Source organism: Oreochromis niloticus, linkage group LG19, assembly GCF_001858045.2.
Source record: "Oreochromis niloticus isolate F11D_XX linkage group LG19, O_niloticus_UMD_NMBU, whole genome shotgun sequence".
Lineage (NCBI taxonomy): Eukaryota > Metazoa > Chordata > Actinopteri > Cichliformes > Cichlidae > Oreochromis > Oreochromis niloticus.
This window is the reverse complement of record NC_031983.2, coordinates 24793771-24815706: the sequence shown is the minus strand read 5'-3', so window position 1 is coordinate 24815706 and position 21936 is coordinate 24793771. Positions and strand designations below refer to the sequence as shown.

Genomic DNA, 21936 nt, shown 5'->3' with positions numbered 1-21936 from the left:
TGCTAATGTTATTAATACAGCAAGTCTTTCCAGTCTTTCTGACCAAAGCACTTAAAGTGCACTCTCTCTCTCTCTCTCTCTCTCACACACACACTGCTCATTTGTCTGCAGAACTTGTGTTGCTTTCAACCTTAAATCACAGTTTTATCTTTCTTTATAAAATCAGTCATCTGCCAACAGACTTAAACATGTCTCCAATGTCATGTGATTGGGTTGATTTTTCAAGTTGATAATCACCTTCAGGGGACCTCTTAGCCTAACGGGTAAGTGAAACCAGATAAAGAAAAGCTATGCTCTGTTTGTTGAACTTGCTCTGGTGCGATTATGTAAAACAGTGTGATTGTATGTCACATTTATAACTGTGGTTTTATTAGAAACTGGTTATCATGAGCCATTGTCATGTTAAATTATCTTTATAATATAAACTTCTATAAGAAGGCTTAACATAAGCACATAGTTATTAAAACAGTGGTGGCACGATGCTACATCAGTAACTGCGATGGAAATATATCACGTCCTTGTGATTTGATTTCTGTTCATAGAGCAAATGTGTGATCTATGCTGTTAGCTACTATCATTATTATTGTTATAAGGCTACAACATTTATCAACAGAGTATGTTAGAGAAGCTATGACATGTTTGGCTTATAAATAGGAGCGGTTGTAACTTTTTTATCGAACAATAATAAAGACTACATAAACTAGAACATCTACTGCTGTAGCCAAAAAGGTAAAATATGAGTAAGAATACTACTAAAGAAACTCGCAACAGCTTGGCTTCTTCCTACAGAGGACAGTGTGTAGAAGTTCAACAATGCGATTTCAGCTTATATACTGTGCAACTGTTTTTATGACAGAAAGTGTTGGGTAACTGCAGAGTACTGTAACTAGGACACAGTGCTTGACCTCTTGGCCTTTTTAAGAATGTCACACTTCTTGCGATTGGGGCGCCGGCAGCGTTCGTCGATGCTTGGCACACATTCGTAGTGCCACACCTCCTCCATCTTATCCACAGGATACACGGCTTCCACATAGTGACGGATCAGTCTCAGTCGAACAGGGTCGAGCTGCTTCTTATTGCAGGCGCCTGAATGGTTGTACTGCAGCCGCAGGTTCTCGTGGGTGAAGAGCTCGGGGAAGAGGCGCACCAGCAAGCGGGCGGCAAAGTTCCCAACAGAGAGACTCTGCTGGACAATTTCCCGTACCTCGGTATCGGAGAGCAGGTAGATGGAGGGAACAGGGAAGTCTGGTTTGGACACAGTCAGCTCATCAAGGGGTATTTTGCAGAAGTCTTTGCTACTTTTCTCAGGAGGTAAAGAGGGAATATCTGGATCCTGTCTGCCGTTATCAGGATGTAGCTGGTTCAGCTGGCAGAGAAAGTCCTGCTCTGTCTCCTGACCGTACACTTTGCGCTGCTGCAAGTAGGATCTCCTCTGCTCCGTGTCACGTCTCCTGCACCGCTCGTCAAGTTTGCCAACAAATTCCAACATCCACACTCTGTCGTTCTTGGCCCGGGGGTAGACCAACTGCACGTAATGACGGATCAGGTTTACGCGAATGGGGTCGAGTTGCTTTTTCCCAAGAGAACCGCTGCAGTTGTACTGCTTTCTAGCGTTCTCGTAGGTAAAGAGCTCAGGGAACATGAGCACCAGCAACCGAGAGGCAAAGTTCCCAACAGACAAGCTACATTCATAGTTGCTCTTGAGCTGTTCCCTGGACAGGATGTATTCCTGGGGAACAGTAAAGTCAGGCAGAGGAATCTCCAGATTGTCAAAATCTACAGGCGTGAGCAGCGACTTTTTAGACTTGCGACTGGGTCTTTCATATTCACTCACTTCTGGAACCTTGATAATTGAAACATCTTCAGGAAGACTGGCCAGTTCGTAGCCCTCCTCATTGATGTTGTCCGGTTCACTCCCGTTGCCGTTACTGTGAGGACCCTCGAGTGCGTCTTCCATATGCTGAATGCACACCTGCAGCCAGCTGTCCTCAGGCACATCAGGGAAATTCGCTTCCATATACTTTCTAATTATGTCCATCTTGTCAGAGTCCAGAATTAGCTGTCCTACACTACTAAAATTGCCGCAGTCTTCTGGTATTTTCCCCTCTTCAAAAACTTCAGGGAAGAGACGGTGAATTAGGAAAACAACAAAGTCTTCTGGGGAGGAGAACTCATCCAACTCCTCTGTGGCTTGTGTACCAAACCCGACATCTGAACCAGCCAGGCTGCCCTGTTGGTGATCTAGAGATATGTGCTCCTCCTGACCCTGTTCATTAATGAAACGAAAGGTTTGAGGCTGCTCCGCTTTTACGCCACCACCTGTGACCGCCTGCTTCCTGAGCAGCCGGGCGCTTTCCATGTCCCTCTGCGCCCAGAAGCGATTAAAAAAGTCATTAATCTGGAGGAGGCACTCTTCCTGCCACACGTTGTTGTTTTTTACCGTGGGGTAGCACACCTCGACATAGTTTCGAATAAGCTGCAGATGTAGAGACTCCAGCGTTCTTTTGCTCGCCATGCAGTCGTGAGAACACTCCCTGGCTTTGAACAGCTCTGGGAACAGATGCACAAGCAGTCGACAGCCCAGTTCCCCAGCGCTTGACGTCTGCTCCATCAGCTGATTCAATTCATCGCTGGTTAGCAGATACTCGGGGGGAGGCTGGAACTCTGTCACCATCTCAGCCGGTTTGATCTGCTTCTTTATCCTCATGACTTCCAGCGTCAGCAAGTCCACTTTACTGTGCAGCTGCGTCATGCTTGAATTCAGAGTGTTGAGAATGAAAAACATTTTCTCAATCAGTGGATAAAGGCTGGAGTCCGCTGTGGAAGCTTGGCCTAAAGTGTCTGTGGAGGGGATGGTCTCTGCTGGGCCATTTTGCTCCGGATTTTGGAGCTTGGATGAGAGCATATTGTTGAGCTGATTCAAGCTGCCAAGACTCGCCTGCTGCTCCAGACTCGGGGTGTTCCTCTTCTCCGAGATCCGGTGGGAGATGCTGAAGAGAGGCTTTCTGTAGGAGACTCTAGATTTCTCCTGGATGCAGTCTCTCTTCTCTCCGGTTGTGGTGAGGCAAAGAGGTTCAATCCTGCTGCTCTCGTCTATCAAGTGCCGTCTCATCTAGACACAATAAATGTCAGTCAAGGATGTGTAATAACATATAAGATATTGTTTTAATCATGAGTTGAGCTTCATTTACCTCGCTAGACACCCTGACTCTCTTGCTGCTAGTGGACTGGTCTGCGTCAGGTCCCATCTCTGCAGATGACCGTTTCCCAGCCTCGGCAGCTCCAGAAGATCCTCTTCCACGTACCTGAGGTTGTTCACTAATAGCAATGTCCTCCGTCTCCTCCTTATAATCTTGGACATGCTTGTGTTCTGCAAAACAATGCATAATTTATTTTACTGCATACACTATAAAAATAAATAAAAACATACTTTGTTAATTTGTGAATTTTTCCTGCTGCAGTTGCAAAGATAAGAATGCAGAACTTGCCTTTTTCAAGCATTGCTTCATCTGAGATTTCCCCATGCTCACGGGAATTCATAGCCTAGATAAAAAATTCAGAAAGTTACTTAATATGCACACACTTAATACATCAACGTGTACAATGTGACAGTAATGTGTGTAATACACATATTCTTAGGTTTGGATAAATTACATGGAAAGGTTATTAACGCTAAAATTAGCTAATGTACCTGTCCACCTGTTGTTCATACCTTCTCTTTACAATTAGCAACTAATCAGATAAAAGTGTCCTAAAAGAGAGAGGAAGATCTAAGGACAATTGTAGCTTTGCAGATGAGTAAATTGTACTGTACGATTGTTTGAACAATTTACTCATATGGGTTACCACTTTGCAAAGTCTGGAAGAAGGCCCACACTGTCATCCACAGATGAGAGGAAATTGGTCTGGATGTTCAGGAACAACCCGGGGAACACTGAGGCTTAAGCCTGCCATGAACTGCAAACACTAACATCACTATCCACAGTGAAGCCACACGGACTGACAGGGTGCTGAACAAGAAAGAAGCCCCTCCTCCAAAAACGGACACCTTCAAGCTTAACTGTAACTTACAGCTGGCCAAAATATCTTCTGGAGAAAAACTTGGTAAGTTAGTCCGACGAGACAAAGAATGAGCTATTTGGTCACAATGATAAGAGGTATGTTTGCAGGAGTAAAGGTGAGGCTTTCAAACCTAAGAGCACTGTACTAAATGTCAATTGGTGGTGATAGCATCATGCTGTGGGGCTGTTGTCCTGCCAGTGATACAGGTATTTCATTGCATTACACAAAGTGGATGGAATAATTAAAGAGGAGGACCATTCCAACTTCACAATTTTCACTTGGTTATCTCTGCGGTTTAAACACAATGCTCTATAACTGGAGTAATTTTTAACTATCTGTAACCATTCTTGCACATGCTTCTTTTTTAAAAATAAAAGATTTAATGATGATTTTTTTGAGCTGTGATTCATGCAAAGCTATGTTAGTAGAGTCAAAGAATACAAACATGACGCCTAAAATGAGCTTGATGATTATAAAGCAGTTATCAAAGTGGTAAACTACTGTTTTCAGTTAAAATACATACATGTTGTGGCTGGCGTGTCACCCTCATAGCAAGCACCATGTGACCGGTTGCAGCCTTGTAGCTAAACACACACACACACACACACACCTCTGTGTTTGCCTGAGTATTTTATCTCAGGCTCGTGAGGCTGATATAAACGCGTAGTTAATGCCTGCACAGCTCTGACCCCCCCTGTTACCTAAAGTCAGCCCGTTTTCGGTGCATGCCTCCATACAGAGTTCCCTCCCAGCTCCCCTCCAGCGTTCATACCCCGCTACTTCCTCATTCTTCCGCCCATGAACCCTTGAACCACAACACGAGCCGAAGCCGCCGTGTGGCCCGAACTCTTCCACAAACTTGGTGTTTTCAGAAACACTGCGCGTATTTACGCGTCGTTTCTATAACACCGCCACATTTTGTTTGTGAAATTTAATGACGCGGCAACGTTTGCGTGGACGACTGACTGCCTGCCTTACTGCCCCCCCCCACCACCTTCCCTCCTACCCCCGTCCTATTCCTCCTCCTGTGCCCCGACTCTCGCTAAATTAACCGAAAACCCGCGTGACCAGAGGTTTGAGCTCACCTTCACTAGTCCATGCCTCCCCCCGGGACCGTCAGCGACATGTCCGCAGACTATCACAGCAGTTTGATCCGCAGGTAATAAAAGAAGGTAATTCTTCTTGTTGGTGTTTTTTTTTTCTCGCTCGGCTCCTGTGCTTTCTCGCGTGACGTGACGGGCGCGCGCCTGCTGTGTCACTTCCGCACAGCTGTGGAAGAAGAGACGGGTGAAAAAAAGAAAAAGGACCACAGTTACAGTTTTACATTGTAAATGCACAGGGCTGCCGTTACACTCTTTGAATTGTATTTAACTAAGAGTCCTCCAGGTAAAGAAGGGTTTGAATAAATAACCGAATAATAAAAAATAATACTCAACATGCTGAGCAGCTGTTAGCCCACGCGAAAGACACAATCACGAAACATTATAAAACATATTCCATGAATTAACACACACACACACACACACACACACACTGGACACTTTTGTTCAACTGCTCTGAATATTTTTTCAGCATATTAGTTATAATAGTTTATAATATAATATTAGTTTTGCAATTGCTAATTAGTTTTTATTTTTCATTCATTTTGATTTTTTGTTTTTACTTCAGTATAGTTTCAGTTTTGTTTCAGTATTGTTATTATTTTTTATTATTATTACTGTATGGAGGACATATGGCAGAGGGAAGATTTAGGAAAATCAGTACATGTTTACAATAAAAACATACGTTTTTAAAGGCAGTTGTCTTTTGGAAGAAATATGCCCATCAATGCCTCGTCGTCAGGCAAACCAACAGATATTAAAACTACGCATATTACCTCTTTCGAGGTAGTTTTATTTATTTTTTCAAAAGTCTAGTTTTGATTTTATTAAGCTATATATATTTTTTTTTTACATCTTTTTTTAATTTAGTTTTAGTTAATTATAATAACCTTGTCTGTGAAGGTTCTCAGTCATCCAGGTCATCGTAGTCAAAGGAGCTTGCAAAGAAAAGCGTCTGGACTTCTTTAAGTTCTTCTAGAAGAAGAACTTAAAGAAGTCCAGACGCTTTTCTTTGCAAGCTCCTTTGACTATAATAACCTTGCTAACCAGCCAATCACATAGCAGGAACTGAGTGCATTTAGACATGTAAACATGCTCAAAATGACCTATTGGAGTTCAAGCAGAGCAAGAAAGATCATTTCTTTGAATATGACATGGTTGCCATGGACTGGTCTGAATACTGGGATCTTCATACACAAGCATCTCCAGGGTTTCAGGAGAATGGTCTGAAAAAGAGAAAATTTGTGTAAACAGCAGGAAAACAAGGGATCCATCCTGACTTATTTCAAAGACTCAGGCTGTAAGCACATGCAAGAGTTTAAAAGAAATACAGTCTATACAATAAATACATTAAGTCATATAAAAAAACCCACATATACAGCAAAGTACAAGGCCGGGGCTGTAGTACAATGAGCTGCAGATTATTAATGACAGCAGTACTGATTCTTCTTTAAAAGGGATTCAGTTTAATTAAGTAAGGAATACCACAAGTTGGGCTCCTACATAGAAAGCTCTTGAGTTTTCTATTTCTCAAGAGGACAATGATCACCCAGAGAGACTGATTATATAAGCACTTATAAATACATTTAAGATGAGTAAATGTAATAAAATTATAGAACCTGGCACATGTAAATTCTGAAGAGCATGGAAATAATGTGTCTCATCAGCTTCCTCTCCACAATGTTGATTGCATGATTGTATATCATCATAAGAGGCTTGATTGTTGTAGATGCAGCTTGTGACCGAGAGGTTAGACAATGACTTAAAATGTTTAAAAAAAAAAAAAAAAAAAAAAAATCACAGCATGCATACAACTCTTTCTTTTATTTTAAAAAATACTTGTGAAGACATGATTTGAAATATCCAGTTTGTAATAGCAAAGAATCCTTCAAATAGATCCTGCATGCAGAGCTGGATCGATTTATTATTCAAATCTTTTCATCCAGACAAAAAAAAAAAAAAGACTGAATGAGTAAATGAGGGGCTATTGTCAGCACCACTTTGGCCACTAACAGCATTATTTGTCTGTTTCATCTCAACATAGGCTACTTGCTCTCAGGAACCCTTCTGTTAAAGTAGTTTATTTTACTTACTGAGATATTTTTCATCACACTTTTGGCAAATTTATGTATTTTACACATTTGCTAAACAACAATTTTTAATGCAGGCCTTTTTTAGTGATGCTTTTTAAAGTCGACTGTTTGTCCTCATTAGAACAAATGATCAGCACGGCATCTCTGTGTCACTGTTAAATAACATGTGAGCACATACTGTGATAAAGGCTGCAACTAGCAAGAGAAGTCATGTTGTATTCAACTGTTGTATTTAACTGTATGTTGTGGTGTCTCTTCAATATTTTTATATTCTGTTCATACATTTATTGTTCTATAGGCCAATACTATTTCCATTTTGATGGCATCTATCTATCTATCTATCCATCCATCTATCCATCTATCCATCCATCCATCCATCCATCCATCCATCCTAATGTAACTAATCCTAGATTATACTAGGGAGGGATGGTTTTCTGCCTCATACTTCCTGTGTATTTGCAGTTCCTTAAGTAGCTGCCATATTGTTTTGCTAGCTATCAAATTTACTTTATGGTTAGTTCTAAAAGCCTTGCTACCAGTGCAGGCGGGATCTCTGTGAAAATAAAACTACAGAGCCAACATCATGTGGACAAGATCGCCCTCAAGTGGAAAAAGGCAGTAAAACCATGTGAATCTGCTCTGTGTGTAAAACATGGGGACAACGTCATTGTTTAACTTTAAAATATTACATTGTGTTGATGATGCAGCTGCTTTCTCCTCCAAATATACTCAGAGCCTGATTTGTCTTGATTAGTCCTCCAACTTTCTTTTAAAGGATTGCTGACTGTCATCTTGTGTACTCATAAATACTCTGTTTAATACCTGTTGACCTCTGATGGCTGCCATCATTCTGGATGTGAAATACACTGTGGCTTAACACTGTATACTGGGTGCACTTCTGATGTCATGGAGTATACATAATATTAAAGAAATAGCGCAGTGTTCTGTTATTTGTTGTAATTTCCAGACAGAGAAAATGAGAAAAGCAATATCAGTCTCTACGGCTTCTAAAAGAGCAGCTGGTTACAAGAAACAACTAAAACCAAAGGCCCAGCCTACAATTTCCCCCACAAGAAGTATAAATGCCTTCAGACAGAGAGTGAAAATGTAAAAAAAGTGAAAGGTGAGGAGTATCAGATGCTCTCATGCCAGGGAGAAAACCACCCCTCCCTAAAAGTGAACCAACTGTTAGATTGATGTAGAAAGCAACAATGTGCTCAGCAGTCTTTAAGCGTTCAGTGTTCTCTAAGTAAGATGATGGAGCTACTCAGACCTATCAGATGCAGTCGTAGATGTGTGGCCAGCAGATCTGCACAGCCTGTAATTATGGACCATGTTTACGCGTGTGAACAGGAAATGGATTTGGACAAAGAGTAGCACTACATGATTATAGTGGATGCTGAAACTACCGTTAGAGGAATATATTTACCCATGAAACAATAATTCGATCCACACACTGAGCTCTTCACAACAAACTCTCTGCTTCTCAGTTGGCGTAGAGAAGAAGTCACGCCAACAAGTTTGCCCCACTTTTTGCCTCATTCTGAGCCACTGAAAAATGTGCCATGGGTTTTGTTTTTTTCCCCCTTGGTTTTGTTTCGCTCAGATTCAAGCTGAAAAAGCTTGAGCTCAGATGCATCATTGCATTCATTTGGCATCACTATCCAGACCGAATTCAGTCATAACCAAAAATTCTTTTTGTACACAAGTGAAAGAGGAAATTTTTATAAAAACAAAAGCAATTCAATTCAGTTCACATAATGCCAAATCACAAAAGTCGCCTCAAGGTACTTTTTATTGTAAGGTAAAGACCCTACAATAATACAGAGAAAACCCCAACAATCAAATGATCCCCTCTGAGCAAACACTTGGTGACAGTGAGAAGGAAAAACTCCCTTTTCACAGAAAGAAACCTCAGAGAAAGAAGAAATCAGGAACAGGGAGGGGGCAGTTATCTGCGGTTGAAAGTCAGGTGGTTATGTTACGGTTAGAGATCGCTAGGTCTACTGCAGAGCTAACACAGTGACAGACAGCTGTTCACATTTACACCTATAACCAATTTAGAGTCACCACTTAACCCACTGTGCATGTCTTTAGATTGTTGGAGCGAGACTGAACAACCCGGACAAACTACACCGTAGAGATGGCCTTCCTGAAAAGAGAACTGATGTATGAGAACAAATTGCTGTGGTATCTAAAATACTGTTTTGCCTCATTCACTCTGTCTACCAATGAAATTCCAACAACAGTTTGTCCATCAGTAATAACAGAATTAAATGAAAGCCTGGGTTTAAGATTGCAAGGTCAAAACTGCAGAGAAATATTTGTAACACAGAGCTGGCGGCAGCAGAAAGAAACTGTGGGAAATGATTAATAAGAGAGGGAAGACAAATGGAGGTATGGCATATTGTTGCAATCAGGAGAAGATTTTGATTTGTAACGGGCAGAAGCTGTTAAGCAGCACTGGCTTCCTCAGATGTCACTCAGAGATGAACAGAAGACCTCACATAATTCTATCTTAATCATCGGCTCTTTCATGCACACAGTGGCACACAATGTTCTGTCCTCAGCCACAAATATGTCGATACCGAGATGATATAACAAGACAACGTGTGGCTGGTGTGGTTCTCATTATTCGACTAATGAGCTGTCTCCATGGCAGTCTGATCTGTCAGCCAATGAAGCGAGTAGGCCCTGTGCAGGGGGAAGAGCACAGCCCAGGGTCAGCCAGGCGGCGGCTTGCGACGAGGGGCCGGCGTGCGGCACTTAACACGGGGAAGAGCTCGTTAAAGTGTCATTTTTGGTCAATATGCTCGTCTGTGTGGAAGAGGCCAATCAGCCATACTGTTCCCATCTCAGGAGAATGACTTTCATCCATCACCGTCAGCTATATGATGATATTAGCAGGTGTTTACTGATAGCCCATTCAGAGGAAGACAAATGGAGATTCTAACATCCTTCCACGCTTACATTCACTCAGTCATTTTACATTCAGGCTTACTCGTAATAGGGTCACATAGAATCAATCCTGGTGTGGATAAAGAAGGGAGGCAGGGAAATATTAGGTCACAATCACTGGTGTGTAGCCAGAGACTCTGACATCTATGTCTGTGAAATTTAATCCCCTACTTAGAAATATGGAGACTAAATGAAGCCAAAAAGCTTGAAATATTTATGTCATTTTTATAGTGTAAACACCTACATTCATCAGCAGTATGAAGTATGCACAAGTATTGGGTGTTATGTTACTCTCCATAGCATCAGGCTACTTTTTCACTGTAACAAGTGTTAGCTTTCCATTTAAAGTAATTAGTTATTTCTTCCTTTTATGGCATTCTGTCTCCAGCTTGTTTGCAGCCATGGACAACCTGTTGTTGTCAGTCAGGCCAAGGTTGTTAATTTTTGCTGTGAAGATTTTGAGGATTTTAACACCGGAGTTTATTGGCGCTTCTGCAATGGCTTCATGGCTTTTAGTTAATCTAAATCTGCTGATTTTAGGGCCACTTTTAATCCTTTTAGTGGCACCGATTTGAAAAGAAGTCTGAACCCTTGCTCTGAGATTTCCATCTATATAGACCAGACAGTATTACATAGGTGTTATAGCTTTGTTGACAGGTTCTTCCTAAATGCACATCTCTGACTTCATGTCATTGTAAAGGTAACAGAGTCTTAATGTGCTATTAGATGATGGCTACACTGTGTTCATAACGGGATAGAGATGGTCAGTAACAATACTCAGGTAGGCTGTGGTGTTTCAGGGATGCTCCTTCTTGCTTTGAGGCAACAGAGCCGAGAACTGCATCACATCACTGTTTGTAAAGGTGGTTGTGGGAGAAGGGGATCACCAGTTCCTATAATTCTCAGCTAGCACCTGTTTGGCACCACCCTTTTGTTTGTCATGCTCGATTTGAATGTTAACTCTGTTATTGGATGGTTAATCAAGGGTGTACTCTGGTGTTTGCACCGGGACTCTGGGATAGGCCTAAATTGGAAAATTGGTTAAGACGGGATGGAGACTTCATGCCTTAATTAGGGGTTCTTCTTTTTTGGGGGGACAGATGAACTGTTATAGGAGAGAATATCTTCAAATTATCTGGTTTATGAATTAAATATTTATCCAATTTAAAAAAAAAAAGCAACAAGGAGGTGGTGATGGTTGATCTGACAGGTATACTTCAGTTGGACAGACAGAAGTAGTAAAAACATAACCTAGAAAACTTACTAGAATATTACAAGGTGCAAATATAAGAAAATTACTAAAGCACTCTGTCTTCTTGTAAAAACACAGATGACTAATTTTTTATCTGAGAAAACTGGCAAAAAACCAGAAAAAAACCCTTCGAAACATTCTTTTAAGTATTAAAATATAGTACATTTGGAAAAAAAACCCTGAGCTTATTGTACTGAAAACCTTTGAAACATGGTGTCTAAGCAGATATTTACTCTGGATGTCTTTAACTTGGCCTCTGGTAACACTGTGGGGAATCCCGGAGTCATTTATGACCAGGATATGTCCTTCAACACCACATTAAACAAATGTGCTGGACTGTTTTCTTTCATCTGAGGAATAAAAATGAGAAACAACCTGTTTCAGTGTGAGGTTGGAAACTAGTCCACACATTTGTTACTTCTAGGCTGGACTCTTGCAATCCTTTATTATCTCCCTGAAAAGCTTCTAGTTGATTCAAAAATGTTGCAGCGAGAGTGCTAAGAGGAAGTACAGCAAATTATTGGACGTTATTTTAAGGACCATTTGATCCTTTGGATTGGCTTATTAGACATATGTTTTAATAAACAGCTATCAGGTGTAATTATTAAATGTATGCATCAGATTTTAGAAACTAATTTCCACTTTAGGGCTAATGAAGGTTTTTTATGGTCAAAGTCATGAATGTACAAAGTTTTTCATTAATCCTTTTTATTAATAGGCAATAAAGCTTTTGAATTCATGACAATCATGAATTCATTATTGTGTAAATATTAATTAACAAGAAATTAATGCATGTTATGTACAATGACCCAAATCATTATAATCCAACTGAGAACAACTAAGATCAAAGAAAGAATGACCTAACCTAAAACAGCTGCTACTACACTTCCCATGATGCATTCTTGGCTGCATCTTTAAGTAGGCGCTCACTGGTAAATACCCTAATCTTCCAAACTCTCCAGACTCGTTTTGTCACACAAGGTTTCTCTTAAATGTTTAAAGGCTCCCCCACAGCTATAGCTGATGTGTTTTCCCCCCACAGGCTTGAATAATAATCTTCATTATGAGTAAACTGATCTTCACGTGTAAAGCAAACTCAGTTAAATTTCCCTCTAATATTAAGTTTACTTTTAAACATTTAATAACAGATTTTTGGTGATGACGCTGTTCAAACTTCCTGGTTCACTTTGAGGCTCTCCGTGTGGAGTTTGCACGTCCTCTCTGCACCTGCCTGCACTGGTTTACTCTGCTGCTGTTTGAAGGGTTAATTGCTGGTTCTTAAATTGGTCGTAGGTGTGGACGTGAGACTGTGTGGCTCTCTGTATCTCTGTGATGAACGGGCAGGCTGTCCGGTCTTTGCCACGCCTCTCGTCCTGTGGTAAATGAGGCTCCAGCCCCCTGCAACCTTGAACTAAGTGATCAAGAAAATGGATGGATGGATGGTAAGAGGCAGGTTCTCTTCATCAAGTCAATGAAATTGCCTTCCCATTAAAAAAATGCTGCATTTTTTCACTGTGTTTTTAATTGGTTGTTGTTGTAGTCTTTTAAAAATATATGTATTCTGTTATGTTTATATTTATTAAATATATTCTATCAAATTCTGACCCTACCATCTGAAAGTGGGTTTGGTTAAACTCCTGTTCTTCTAAAATGTGTAATAATGTATCCATCTAGCTTATTTTGGAGATATCAGCTGTAGAAATATCTGCCATCCTTTGAATATAATGGAAATATAACGAAAAGAGCTTTTGGAAATCAAAGCACAAGGACCAATCCATCACCTTTAATGTTTTATAAAGTACAGTGAATGCAGTAATGAATAATTAACCATTAATAAGGCATTTATATGTAATGGTAGGCCTCATAATTCAGTGTTGTAATTTGAAAGTTAATTTTCTCATGTCTTCTTGTGGCTTTAAATACTTTCCCTTCTTTTAGATTGACTCTCCTCTCCTGTTTAATTTCAGCTGTATTTGATCACTTCGATCTTTCCATCAGCCAATAAAGATGTTTATATCAACGTGCTGTATTTGAGCCTTCGCTCCAGCAATTCCTAATACTCCTAGGAATCGACAATAAAGTTGTATTTCTTTTAACACTGCAAATCAGGGAATTTCTAATTTAACATTTATATCGTGTTTTAATTATTTAATTGGCCACTTAAAAAATCCAGAAATATGTTTTCAGACAACCGTAGATCTAACAGTCACCGTTCCCAGCTTCCACACCAGTGTTCCAGTGTTTGAGTGTGTAATGGAAATTTGTTGGGCTGCGCTGACCTGCTCTCTCCACTGGACTCTGCTGTAATTACACCACTCGTCGCCTGGGCTGGGCACACTAAGGCCTCTCTTTCACACTTCATGTTTTGGATGTAAACTTATAGCCTTGCCAAGTCTTCCTTTTCATGAAACCCAAGACTCCCAAGCTGGAAACTGTAAGCAAACACAGCGTCAAGTTTCTGCAGTGCAGGATAGAAACTTGACAAAAGCCCCTCACCTTCCTCATTTTGCTCTTTGTTTGGGCTACGAGGTATCAGAAAGATTAATACTGGCAGCAACAATGTTGTCAGGGAAGGAAAAATGCTATGATTTCTGTTCGGCATTAAACATTCAGCTTTACCACTGAAAAAAAACTTCACCCATCAAGTCTTCTTCTGCTGTGCTTGGCTGATTTCTGCTGGGAATGTCTATGCAACAGTTTCATTGCTTAGGCCAGACCTCATCCTCTGAAATAAAGTTTTGTTTAGCAACTATATTTGTCATTCTGGCAGTGCCACGGCCTCTCTCCTTGTTTGGTCCTTTTAACTTTCCGTGTAACTTTCCTCATGTCTCCTCACGGCGAGGATAAATATTTCATGAAGCGCCTGAGGCTTTCCCTGGCACATGCAGTACCTCTCTGTACCCAGGAAGCCCAGGCAGCGGAAACCAAAACAGACGAGGAAGTGGACGAACAACCCAGCAACAGAAATGAGCTTGTTTTTCAAACAGTTCGCTCCACATCACCTCCTCTTGCACTTCAACCCCACCTTCTTCTTTTATATCCTATCATCTCCTATTCCCTGCTCTTCATCCACCACTCTGCTTCTTCTTCCTCACCTCAGGTCCCTTTCCCCACCAGTGCTACTCTGGTTTCAAAGCCGTTACTATCTGAAGTTTGAGATCAAATAATTACAACCAACATGTAAGCTCTAAAAAAACACCACCACTCCCAGCAGGTAACCTTTGAATGTAGTTTTCTTCCCCCAACTCTAAATAGCTCACAAGCTTTTCAGATTAGACAGGACAAAATTACCATTTTCTCGCTGATCACGCTGCTGTGTTGGAGTTTTTTTTCCTTTAGGGAACCATCAAAGACTTTAGACTAGAAGCTCAGTGAGACTGTGTTTAAACACACTGGTGTGATGTTTACCATGTTCACATCACCGGCACCAAAACTGAGGAGCTGAAGTGTAAAAGCCAAAGGGTCCTAAAGGACAACACCCATATGAGCTGCAGTCCCTTCTCCCTGGTATCATCTGCCAAGAGATACAGAAGTATTCAGCAGAGCTTCTTTCCTCAGGCTGTGACACTTACAAAGTCATACTCCACAGTTATTCCCACAAAAAATACTATTTTGTCTAAATTATTCATTAATTAATTTGAATGTTTTAGTTTTTGTTAGCAGAAGTAGAAAATTTCGAACATCATTATAAAACTTTGTTACCTATATGGAGGACCAAATCTGCCAATATAAAACAAATAAATACATGTAATTATATAAATAAAACAACAAAGATAAATATAGATTATTATATACAATTTCATGTAAATTCATTTTTTAAATTAATATCCCATTTGTTATTTAAAGCAGCAATATATATCATGTTTGCCATACATTTTTATTATAAAAACTTGTGTGTGTGTGTTGTCTTTAAAATGTTTTATATTATTAAATTCCTCATATAAAATAACAGGCATGCAGCCAAAAATCAATGATACTAGAACTGTTTACTTCCATGCCAACAAATACCTCTGGTGTGACCTTCATTTTACCATGTGAAAGCAATATTTATAATGGGATAAACAACAGCTGTGTTTATTTCATAACATACTAAAAAACTGATGACATAGATAATGCTGGTTGTTGCTTAGTTACGAGGAAAACAGAACATGATTATGGTACATCACAACTGGTCTTTGCCACTTATTTTTCCCTTTAATTTTTGATGTTGTCAGTTTTGGGCCTTTATAAAAATGAATCGTATATAGATGTGTGTGTGTGTGTATACACATAAAAGAATTGCAAAAGGTCATCTTCAGGGGCGTGGCAGCGTGGGATGGGGGCTGCAATATTCTATTAAATTATTACGATCCATTCAGTCCATTTTTGGAGCCATTTCATCAATACTGTAGGCATTAGGAGACAGTAGTTGATATAAATGCATAATTTGTATAATTATTATTATTAATACTAATGTGCAGTACATGGCTGATTAAGTGCACAGGAGGAAAATTCAAATGCTCAGCAAAGTCTGTGCACACAACGTGCTGTAAAAACACAAACTTTGTACAGTATTGCACTGTTTTTTGTGAATACATCTGATTACTGTAAATGCTGATGGAAGATTCCATAAAAATCACATTATAATGGGAACCAAAGGGCTTAGAGTACAGTATATTATCCTGGAACGCATATATGTTTCAGATTTACTGGTCTTGCAAATTACAGTTGCTGTACTGCAAATTAACAGCTTCATGCTGTCAATTCAGATGCCAGCAGTTTAAGTTTATGGACATTTATTTTAGTGTGGGCGCTATGCATATCTGCAGCAATTTTAACAGTTCACCCAGTAGTTTCTCAGTTATTTGTCTGAATCAAAAAAGCTAACAGGCTAGTCATGGAGGACCACAAGTGCCATGGAAATGGTTATATTTGGTTGTATTTACCTAACTGCTTGCAATATAAAAATAGAAAACAACTAAATGGGTTAAATTAGATAATACGAAAAATATAGACCAAATTAAAAACTAATTCACTGAGACATTTAAATGCACAGTAATAAAAAGAGAAGAATTACCAAAAAAATGGCCTAATTTTGTATTACTCTATTAAAAAGAAACTGTTGAATAAAAAAAGTATATCTATAAACATAACAAATAATAAATAATATTCAAACAAACAGGGGGAGTTCGCCCCATGATCGGAAGGTCAGGGGTTCAAATCCACCGAACGGCTACCTTGAGGTACCGTCCCCACACACTGCTCCCCGGGCGCTGGATTGGTGGCTGCCCACTGCTTCACTGAGTGAATGGGTTAAATGCAGGGAGTAATTTCTCTACAGGGGATTAATAAAGTATGAAGGAAAAACAAACAAACAAAAGAAAACCCCACAACGGAATTACAAAAAATGTACATGCTGTTTAAAAAGAAAGCATTAAAAAAAGAGAAATATTTAAGAACAAAATAAAATAGAAGTTAATAGTTAGTAAAAATTATTTATTACCATTTCCATGACATGTGGGGTCCTCCATACAGGAATGTCACAATTTGTTTTAAATAAAATGATTTCTTGTTTAATATTTAATTCATTTAAAATATTTGTGACAGGTACATAATTCCATGTTGGGATTATTAAAATTCTCCTGATTCCAGAGAAGCAAAAAAGGTCCTGAAAAGATACAGCTTACAGGGCACCATTAAATAACATCACCAACAGCACTAATAGAAAGTGTTTTACTCATGATCTTTCCTAAATATATTTTTTAATTTAAAAAATGTAAAGGATGTGACTGTGATACTCCTCCCAGTGTATTCGGGTCCTTTCACATGATATGAAATTAATTTTGAGGTGGTGTTTGTGTATTTGTTAGTTTATTTTGAATTCCTCCTCGTCACAGTCTGCGTACCTTCAGCCGCCTTTCTTTCTCGTCCCGTCTCCGGCTGTCTGTCCTTCAGGTGTGGCCTCGATGTGACAGACAGCTGCCAGTGGTGGCCTGGTTTCACACCTTGGCTGCCCCCCCCACCGCCTCCCTCTGCAGACAGCAGCCTGGGAAACCACAGGCCACCAGGCTGGCGCCAGCCTGTACGGCTTAGAGCAGGGCAGCCGGCCCAATCAATACCTCTGCATTTCCTGTCCATTTGCTCAGGTCTCTTCATTAATAATTACTGCTTGGCGGAGCTTCAATGCGCTCGCTGGCTGGGCCAAGGGGAGAGGCTGGGTGACCTTTCCCCGCCCCTGGCTTGACTTGGATCACACAGACAAACACGGGGACAGACATAATAAGGCAACACAGATGACATTACCCCTGATTCATGCTGGTTCCTCCTCTGTAGCGACGAGCACGCCAAATGCTATTAAAAAAAAAATACATTTTTTTTGCAGCTGTGCTTATCAGCAGTGGTACACACCAGGTAGAACATGACTTTGAGACATTTTTACAACCAGTTTGGTGCCGCTTTTCAACTTGGCAAACACCCACTAAATCCAGCAGCTATGATTTCAGCATCATCTGTGCCGTGCAGCGGCAACCAGGAGGAAGCTATTCTTAAAAGTAATTTTTGAAAAATAAGTGCCGCTCGGTGTATCATTTCCTGTTCATGGTACATTTTCCAGATGACAATAACAATTCTTCAAAACATCTTAAATTACGTTCTGCCTGGGATGTGCCTTCGCTGATAAGCAAAGCAACAATAACTGCCAGGTTTGAAACTGCAGCAGCCTGGTGTGATTATTTTCTCCAGGCATGAGAGGAAACAAAACGCATGACATGATGCTGAAGTAATGTGGGGTTTTTTTTTAAAAAACTTTTTTATTTAATGATGACCACAGAGCAGAACAGTTTCTCAGCATCTGGATCGAGTAAAACAAAGTTCATCTGTTCTCGTCCTTTGGCCTCTGCAGACAAAGACCCCTCCAGGCTGTACAGGAGTGTGTGTGTGTCCAGGTCAAAATTTGGTGACGGCAGAGGCGATGTTCTCCAAGGCGGATCGAGCCTCGGAGGAGGGGAAAGCCTGGATGGCCTCCAGAGCCTTGTTGCCATGGTAACAGCACAAGTCCATCGCCGTGCTCACGCCTTTCTCCGACTTAACCGCTGCCAAAAGCTGCAGACGGATGAAAACACACATTAGTTTGTCATGTTTGTGTCACTCTCGTTACTTTCCAGCTGTCAACACAATAAACTGTTAAGAGGCAGCGAAAGTTAGCTCGCTGTTAAAGCGGGCCCGAGGGGTAAAAACGGGAGGAAAGATGCCTTTTAATAACCCCTCCCCAAAAAACCCCAATTACAGTCACGTCTGTGCTGCCAGTGGTACCACTGAAGGCAGCTTCCCAAAATTAACTACAAGAGGAAATTTTCAGACTCATCACTGTGAGTTAGGCTTTAAAAATTTGGCATTTAACAATAAGAAAGGAAATGCCCTGAATCGTGTTTCTCTGCCAGTGCTAATTACGTAGCTCACAGCACTTCTGTCTTTCCACTTTACTAATGAAGGCACCGGTTTTTCTGCACGCCAGGTAATGAACTGAACAAAGGATTTCCGTGAAGACTGTCCATCACAAAGTCGTGGATTGTTGGAGTTTTTTTTCACATTGATTTCTGCTCCTATATCCCAGAGAGCACCTCATGCACCTTACACAACGTACACATTTCACACATGAGGAAGCAGAGGCCATCAAATCAAATCAACTCCAACAACAGCTTTAAGTACACAGACTGAGTGAATTTGTGCACCTCCCTGTGCTTTACTGCTGCTGTGTTGGGACATCTTTTTGCTGGAGGCGTTTTACCTCATGAATTCTGGAGGTGGAAAGCCCCGTAGGCCTTTCTTCTCTAAATCACCAGCCAGGGTGATGCTGAGTTCGACACCTGCAGTTCTTTATTATCATTTATTTCTTAAATTTAGAAAAGACTATATTTCCTGGAACATTTCACGCCATCTTCTCTGCTAACCTTGTTTAATTCTGCATTAGTTTTTAACGTTTCCTCCCTCCCTCCTCTGTTTGCGCGTTACGTTTGGTTCCACATCCTGTTCTTTCTTCATGCTCCGAACATGATTTGTCTGTCTTTGCCGCCTTGAGTCTCTCCTGATCTCATCAATATTCACATGCAGCATGTGAGAAAAAATTATACAGGACAAGTGAGCATGATAGCTGACATAATTCAATAAAATATGATCAAGTTAATTCATTTTTCCAAAGTAATGTACACTGAATATATTAAACATCATTTAATAAATGATGGAGTTAGTTTTTCATCTGAAAATGCCACTTTGTCAAGATTTAGTATGAAACGGTGAGTTACCCCCGTGTAATTAAATTAAAAGCCAATGAGAAACCCTGAGCAGCTCCTGAAGCACCTGTCCACGATATCATGGCTCGCTCTGTGCCTCCTGATCACTGCTGCAACTTTCCACTGATTATGAGCCAGGCGCCCATCTTCCAGTCTCCTTTCCTATACTTTTCAGCTCCTGGTAAGTCTGTGGCACATAACTGTGTAATGCCAAAGACATTACAATTGCTCTTAGCAACACAAAATAACTGTCCAGAGGCGTTACCAAGATGGCTGCTAAATGGCAAGACCCACAGCCCAGACACTGAGAAACATTCAAATACTTGGAAAAGTTTCTGCTTAATGTTTTTTTTTAATCTGGTCAAGATTTAACAACATAATAAATCTCGATCAATTTAGCAGGCATGTTTAACTCTCCATATCTTCCTCCCTTGCTGCTCATCATCACTATTCAGCCAATCACAAGCCATAAACTGCAGGCTCACCATCTAACAGCTACACAGCAATGACAAGTTATAAAAAAACAGACATTTCTCTTTATATAATCCACTGATTAAAACCTGACCATGCTTACTGAAGGTCACAATAAACTGTGCGTTGAATGGTGAGCACACCTCGTGAGTAGCTGAAGCGGCTCCTCAGGCTACAGTGAGTCATCCTCACTTCTTTTCTGTACTCAGATTTTCTTAGATGATTAAAACCAAAACATAAGTGCCTGCAAATAACACTTCAGAGTGATTTTGTGTGTGCAGGGTTTGTAGAGCTATTGGGGAACAAAAGACTAACAGTCAACACAAAACTCTGCTTGTCATTTTTCAGTTAATTCATGCTGGTTTTAGCTATTACAGGTTCCTAACTTTGTGCTGAATTCAGACTTTGACGTTTTCTCACCCCCGTGTGCTGCTCTTAGTTTCCCTCCTTGTGTCTCCTCACCTCTCCTTCCCCTCAAACTTCTCTCCCCTTTTCAGCAGCCCTGGTGAAGGAGATTCTCTCACAATGCCACTGTCTCAGAGTCTCGGTGTCTCCTCCGCAAATAGGCCTCGGTAACTAATCCTTCCTGCTCTGGTTTCAGGCGAGACCAGATAACACCCCCCTCCTCCCCTCTTCCAACACCATCGGACCCCCCTCCTCTGTAGCTTCGGTCTCTTTTTGCACCCCTATCGGTCCCCTTCTATGCCTCACACATTGACTTTGGAAAGCTTGTTTCCCAACTTTGATATAAGTTACAGTGAAAAGACATCCTGTTTCTCTTTGCCGTCTTTGAGGGCAGACAGTAAGGAGGTAAAAACTGTGAAATACGGCAAAGGAAAATTGTGGCCATCTAACAACCTGTAAGAAAAGTGCAACTCAAAGGCAACAGAATAAAACTGAACTTTGTGTCACATTGTGAAATAACATTAAGAGTTCATATCTCGCAGAGCGGGCAGATTCTGGATAAAGGCATTCGTAAAGCTGTGTGCTTACCTTTGAGTAATCCAGCTGGTTTCTCAAAGTTTTTGCCTTGAAGAATAAAAGAAAAAGAGATAAAGCAGGCATGTATCTCTGGCTTCTAAGAGTAAGCTTTTGAAATTTCTCCGAGGCACAGGGAATATTTCACTGCCTATTTCCCCACCTACAGCTCCAATAGTCACATACAGAGGGACTGAACTCATGCTTCTTCATTGTTACAATTTACACAATAACAAATACAAAATAAATGCAGAAAACAAAAGCAAAGAGTCAAATTCTTCATTTAAAAAAAACAAGCAAGCAAGTCAGAAGCAACAACAACTGAAGCTGAATAGTGAAAAAGTGACACCTGGAGTAGTTGTTGCAGTATGTACTACAATAAAAACTACTTCCACTGATTCAGAGGGGGTCAGGACAAAACTTTTTCAATAAGGAACGACCCTGAAGTCTTCACTTTCCCGATGATGCTCTGCCAGCCTCACTGCTATTGTTCCCTGCCTGTAGGGGAAGTTATTTTTTACCTGAGGCCTGCAGAAGCACTAGAAGCACAGTGTTTTTAAATTATGCTCAAAACAGCAGCAGTGTGTGGAGATGCTGGGGGTCTGCTTCTCTGGTTGCAAACCCTCTTTTGGCCAGGCCGTCCAATCACAGTGGAGCAGGGGTGGGGTAAACACTATTCTGACCAACCATCAGATCCTATTTGATAAGACGGCTTTACCAAAACACATCCCCAAAACTTTTTCTGGACTCAGCGA

General features: G+C 40.7%; 2 protein-coding genes across 2 annotated transcripts in view; both read right to left on the bottom strand.

Moving 5' to 3' along the window:
- Window positions 1–347: 347 nt before the first annotated feature.
- bend3 (BEN domain containing 3) lies at window positions 348–5326 on the bottom strand. The gene is made up of 4 exons (XM_003445505.5): window positions 5148–5326; window positions 3489–3543; window positions 3192–3370; window positions 348–3112 (listed from the first exon to the last, which is right to left on the bottom strand). The coding sequence occupies exons 2-4, from the start codon at window positions 3538–3540 to the stop codon at window positions 887–889; spliced, it is 2457 nt and encodes an 818-aa protein (XP_003445553.1). The 5' UTR covers window positions 3541–3543; window positions 5148–5326; the 3' UTR covers window positions 348–886.
- Window positions 5327–18233: 12907 nt separating this feature from the next.
- Window positions 18234–21936, bottom strand: part of pdss2 (prenyl (decaprenyl) diphosphate synthase, subunit 2) — a 32792-nt gene continuing 29089 nt past the window's right edge. The window contains exons 7-8 of the mRNA XM_003445442.5: window positions 21197–21232; window positions 18234–18545 (exon numbers count right to left, since the gene is read on the bottom strand). Coding sequence (XP_003445490.1) covers window positions 18390–18545; window positions 21197–21232 — 192 coding nt within the window. The 3' untranslated portion in view covers window positions 18234–18389. The remainder of the gene's footprint in view (window positions 18546–21196; window positions 21233–21936) is intronic.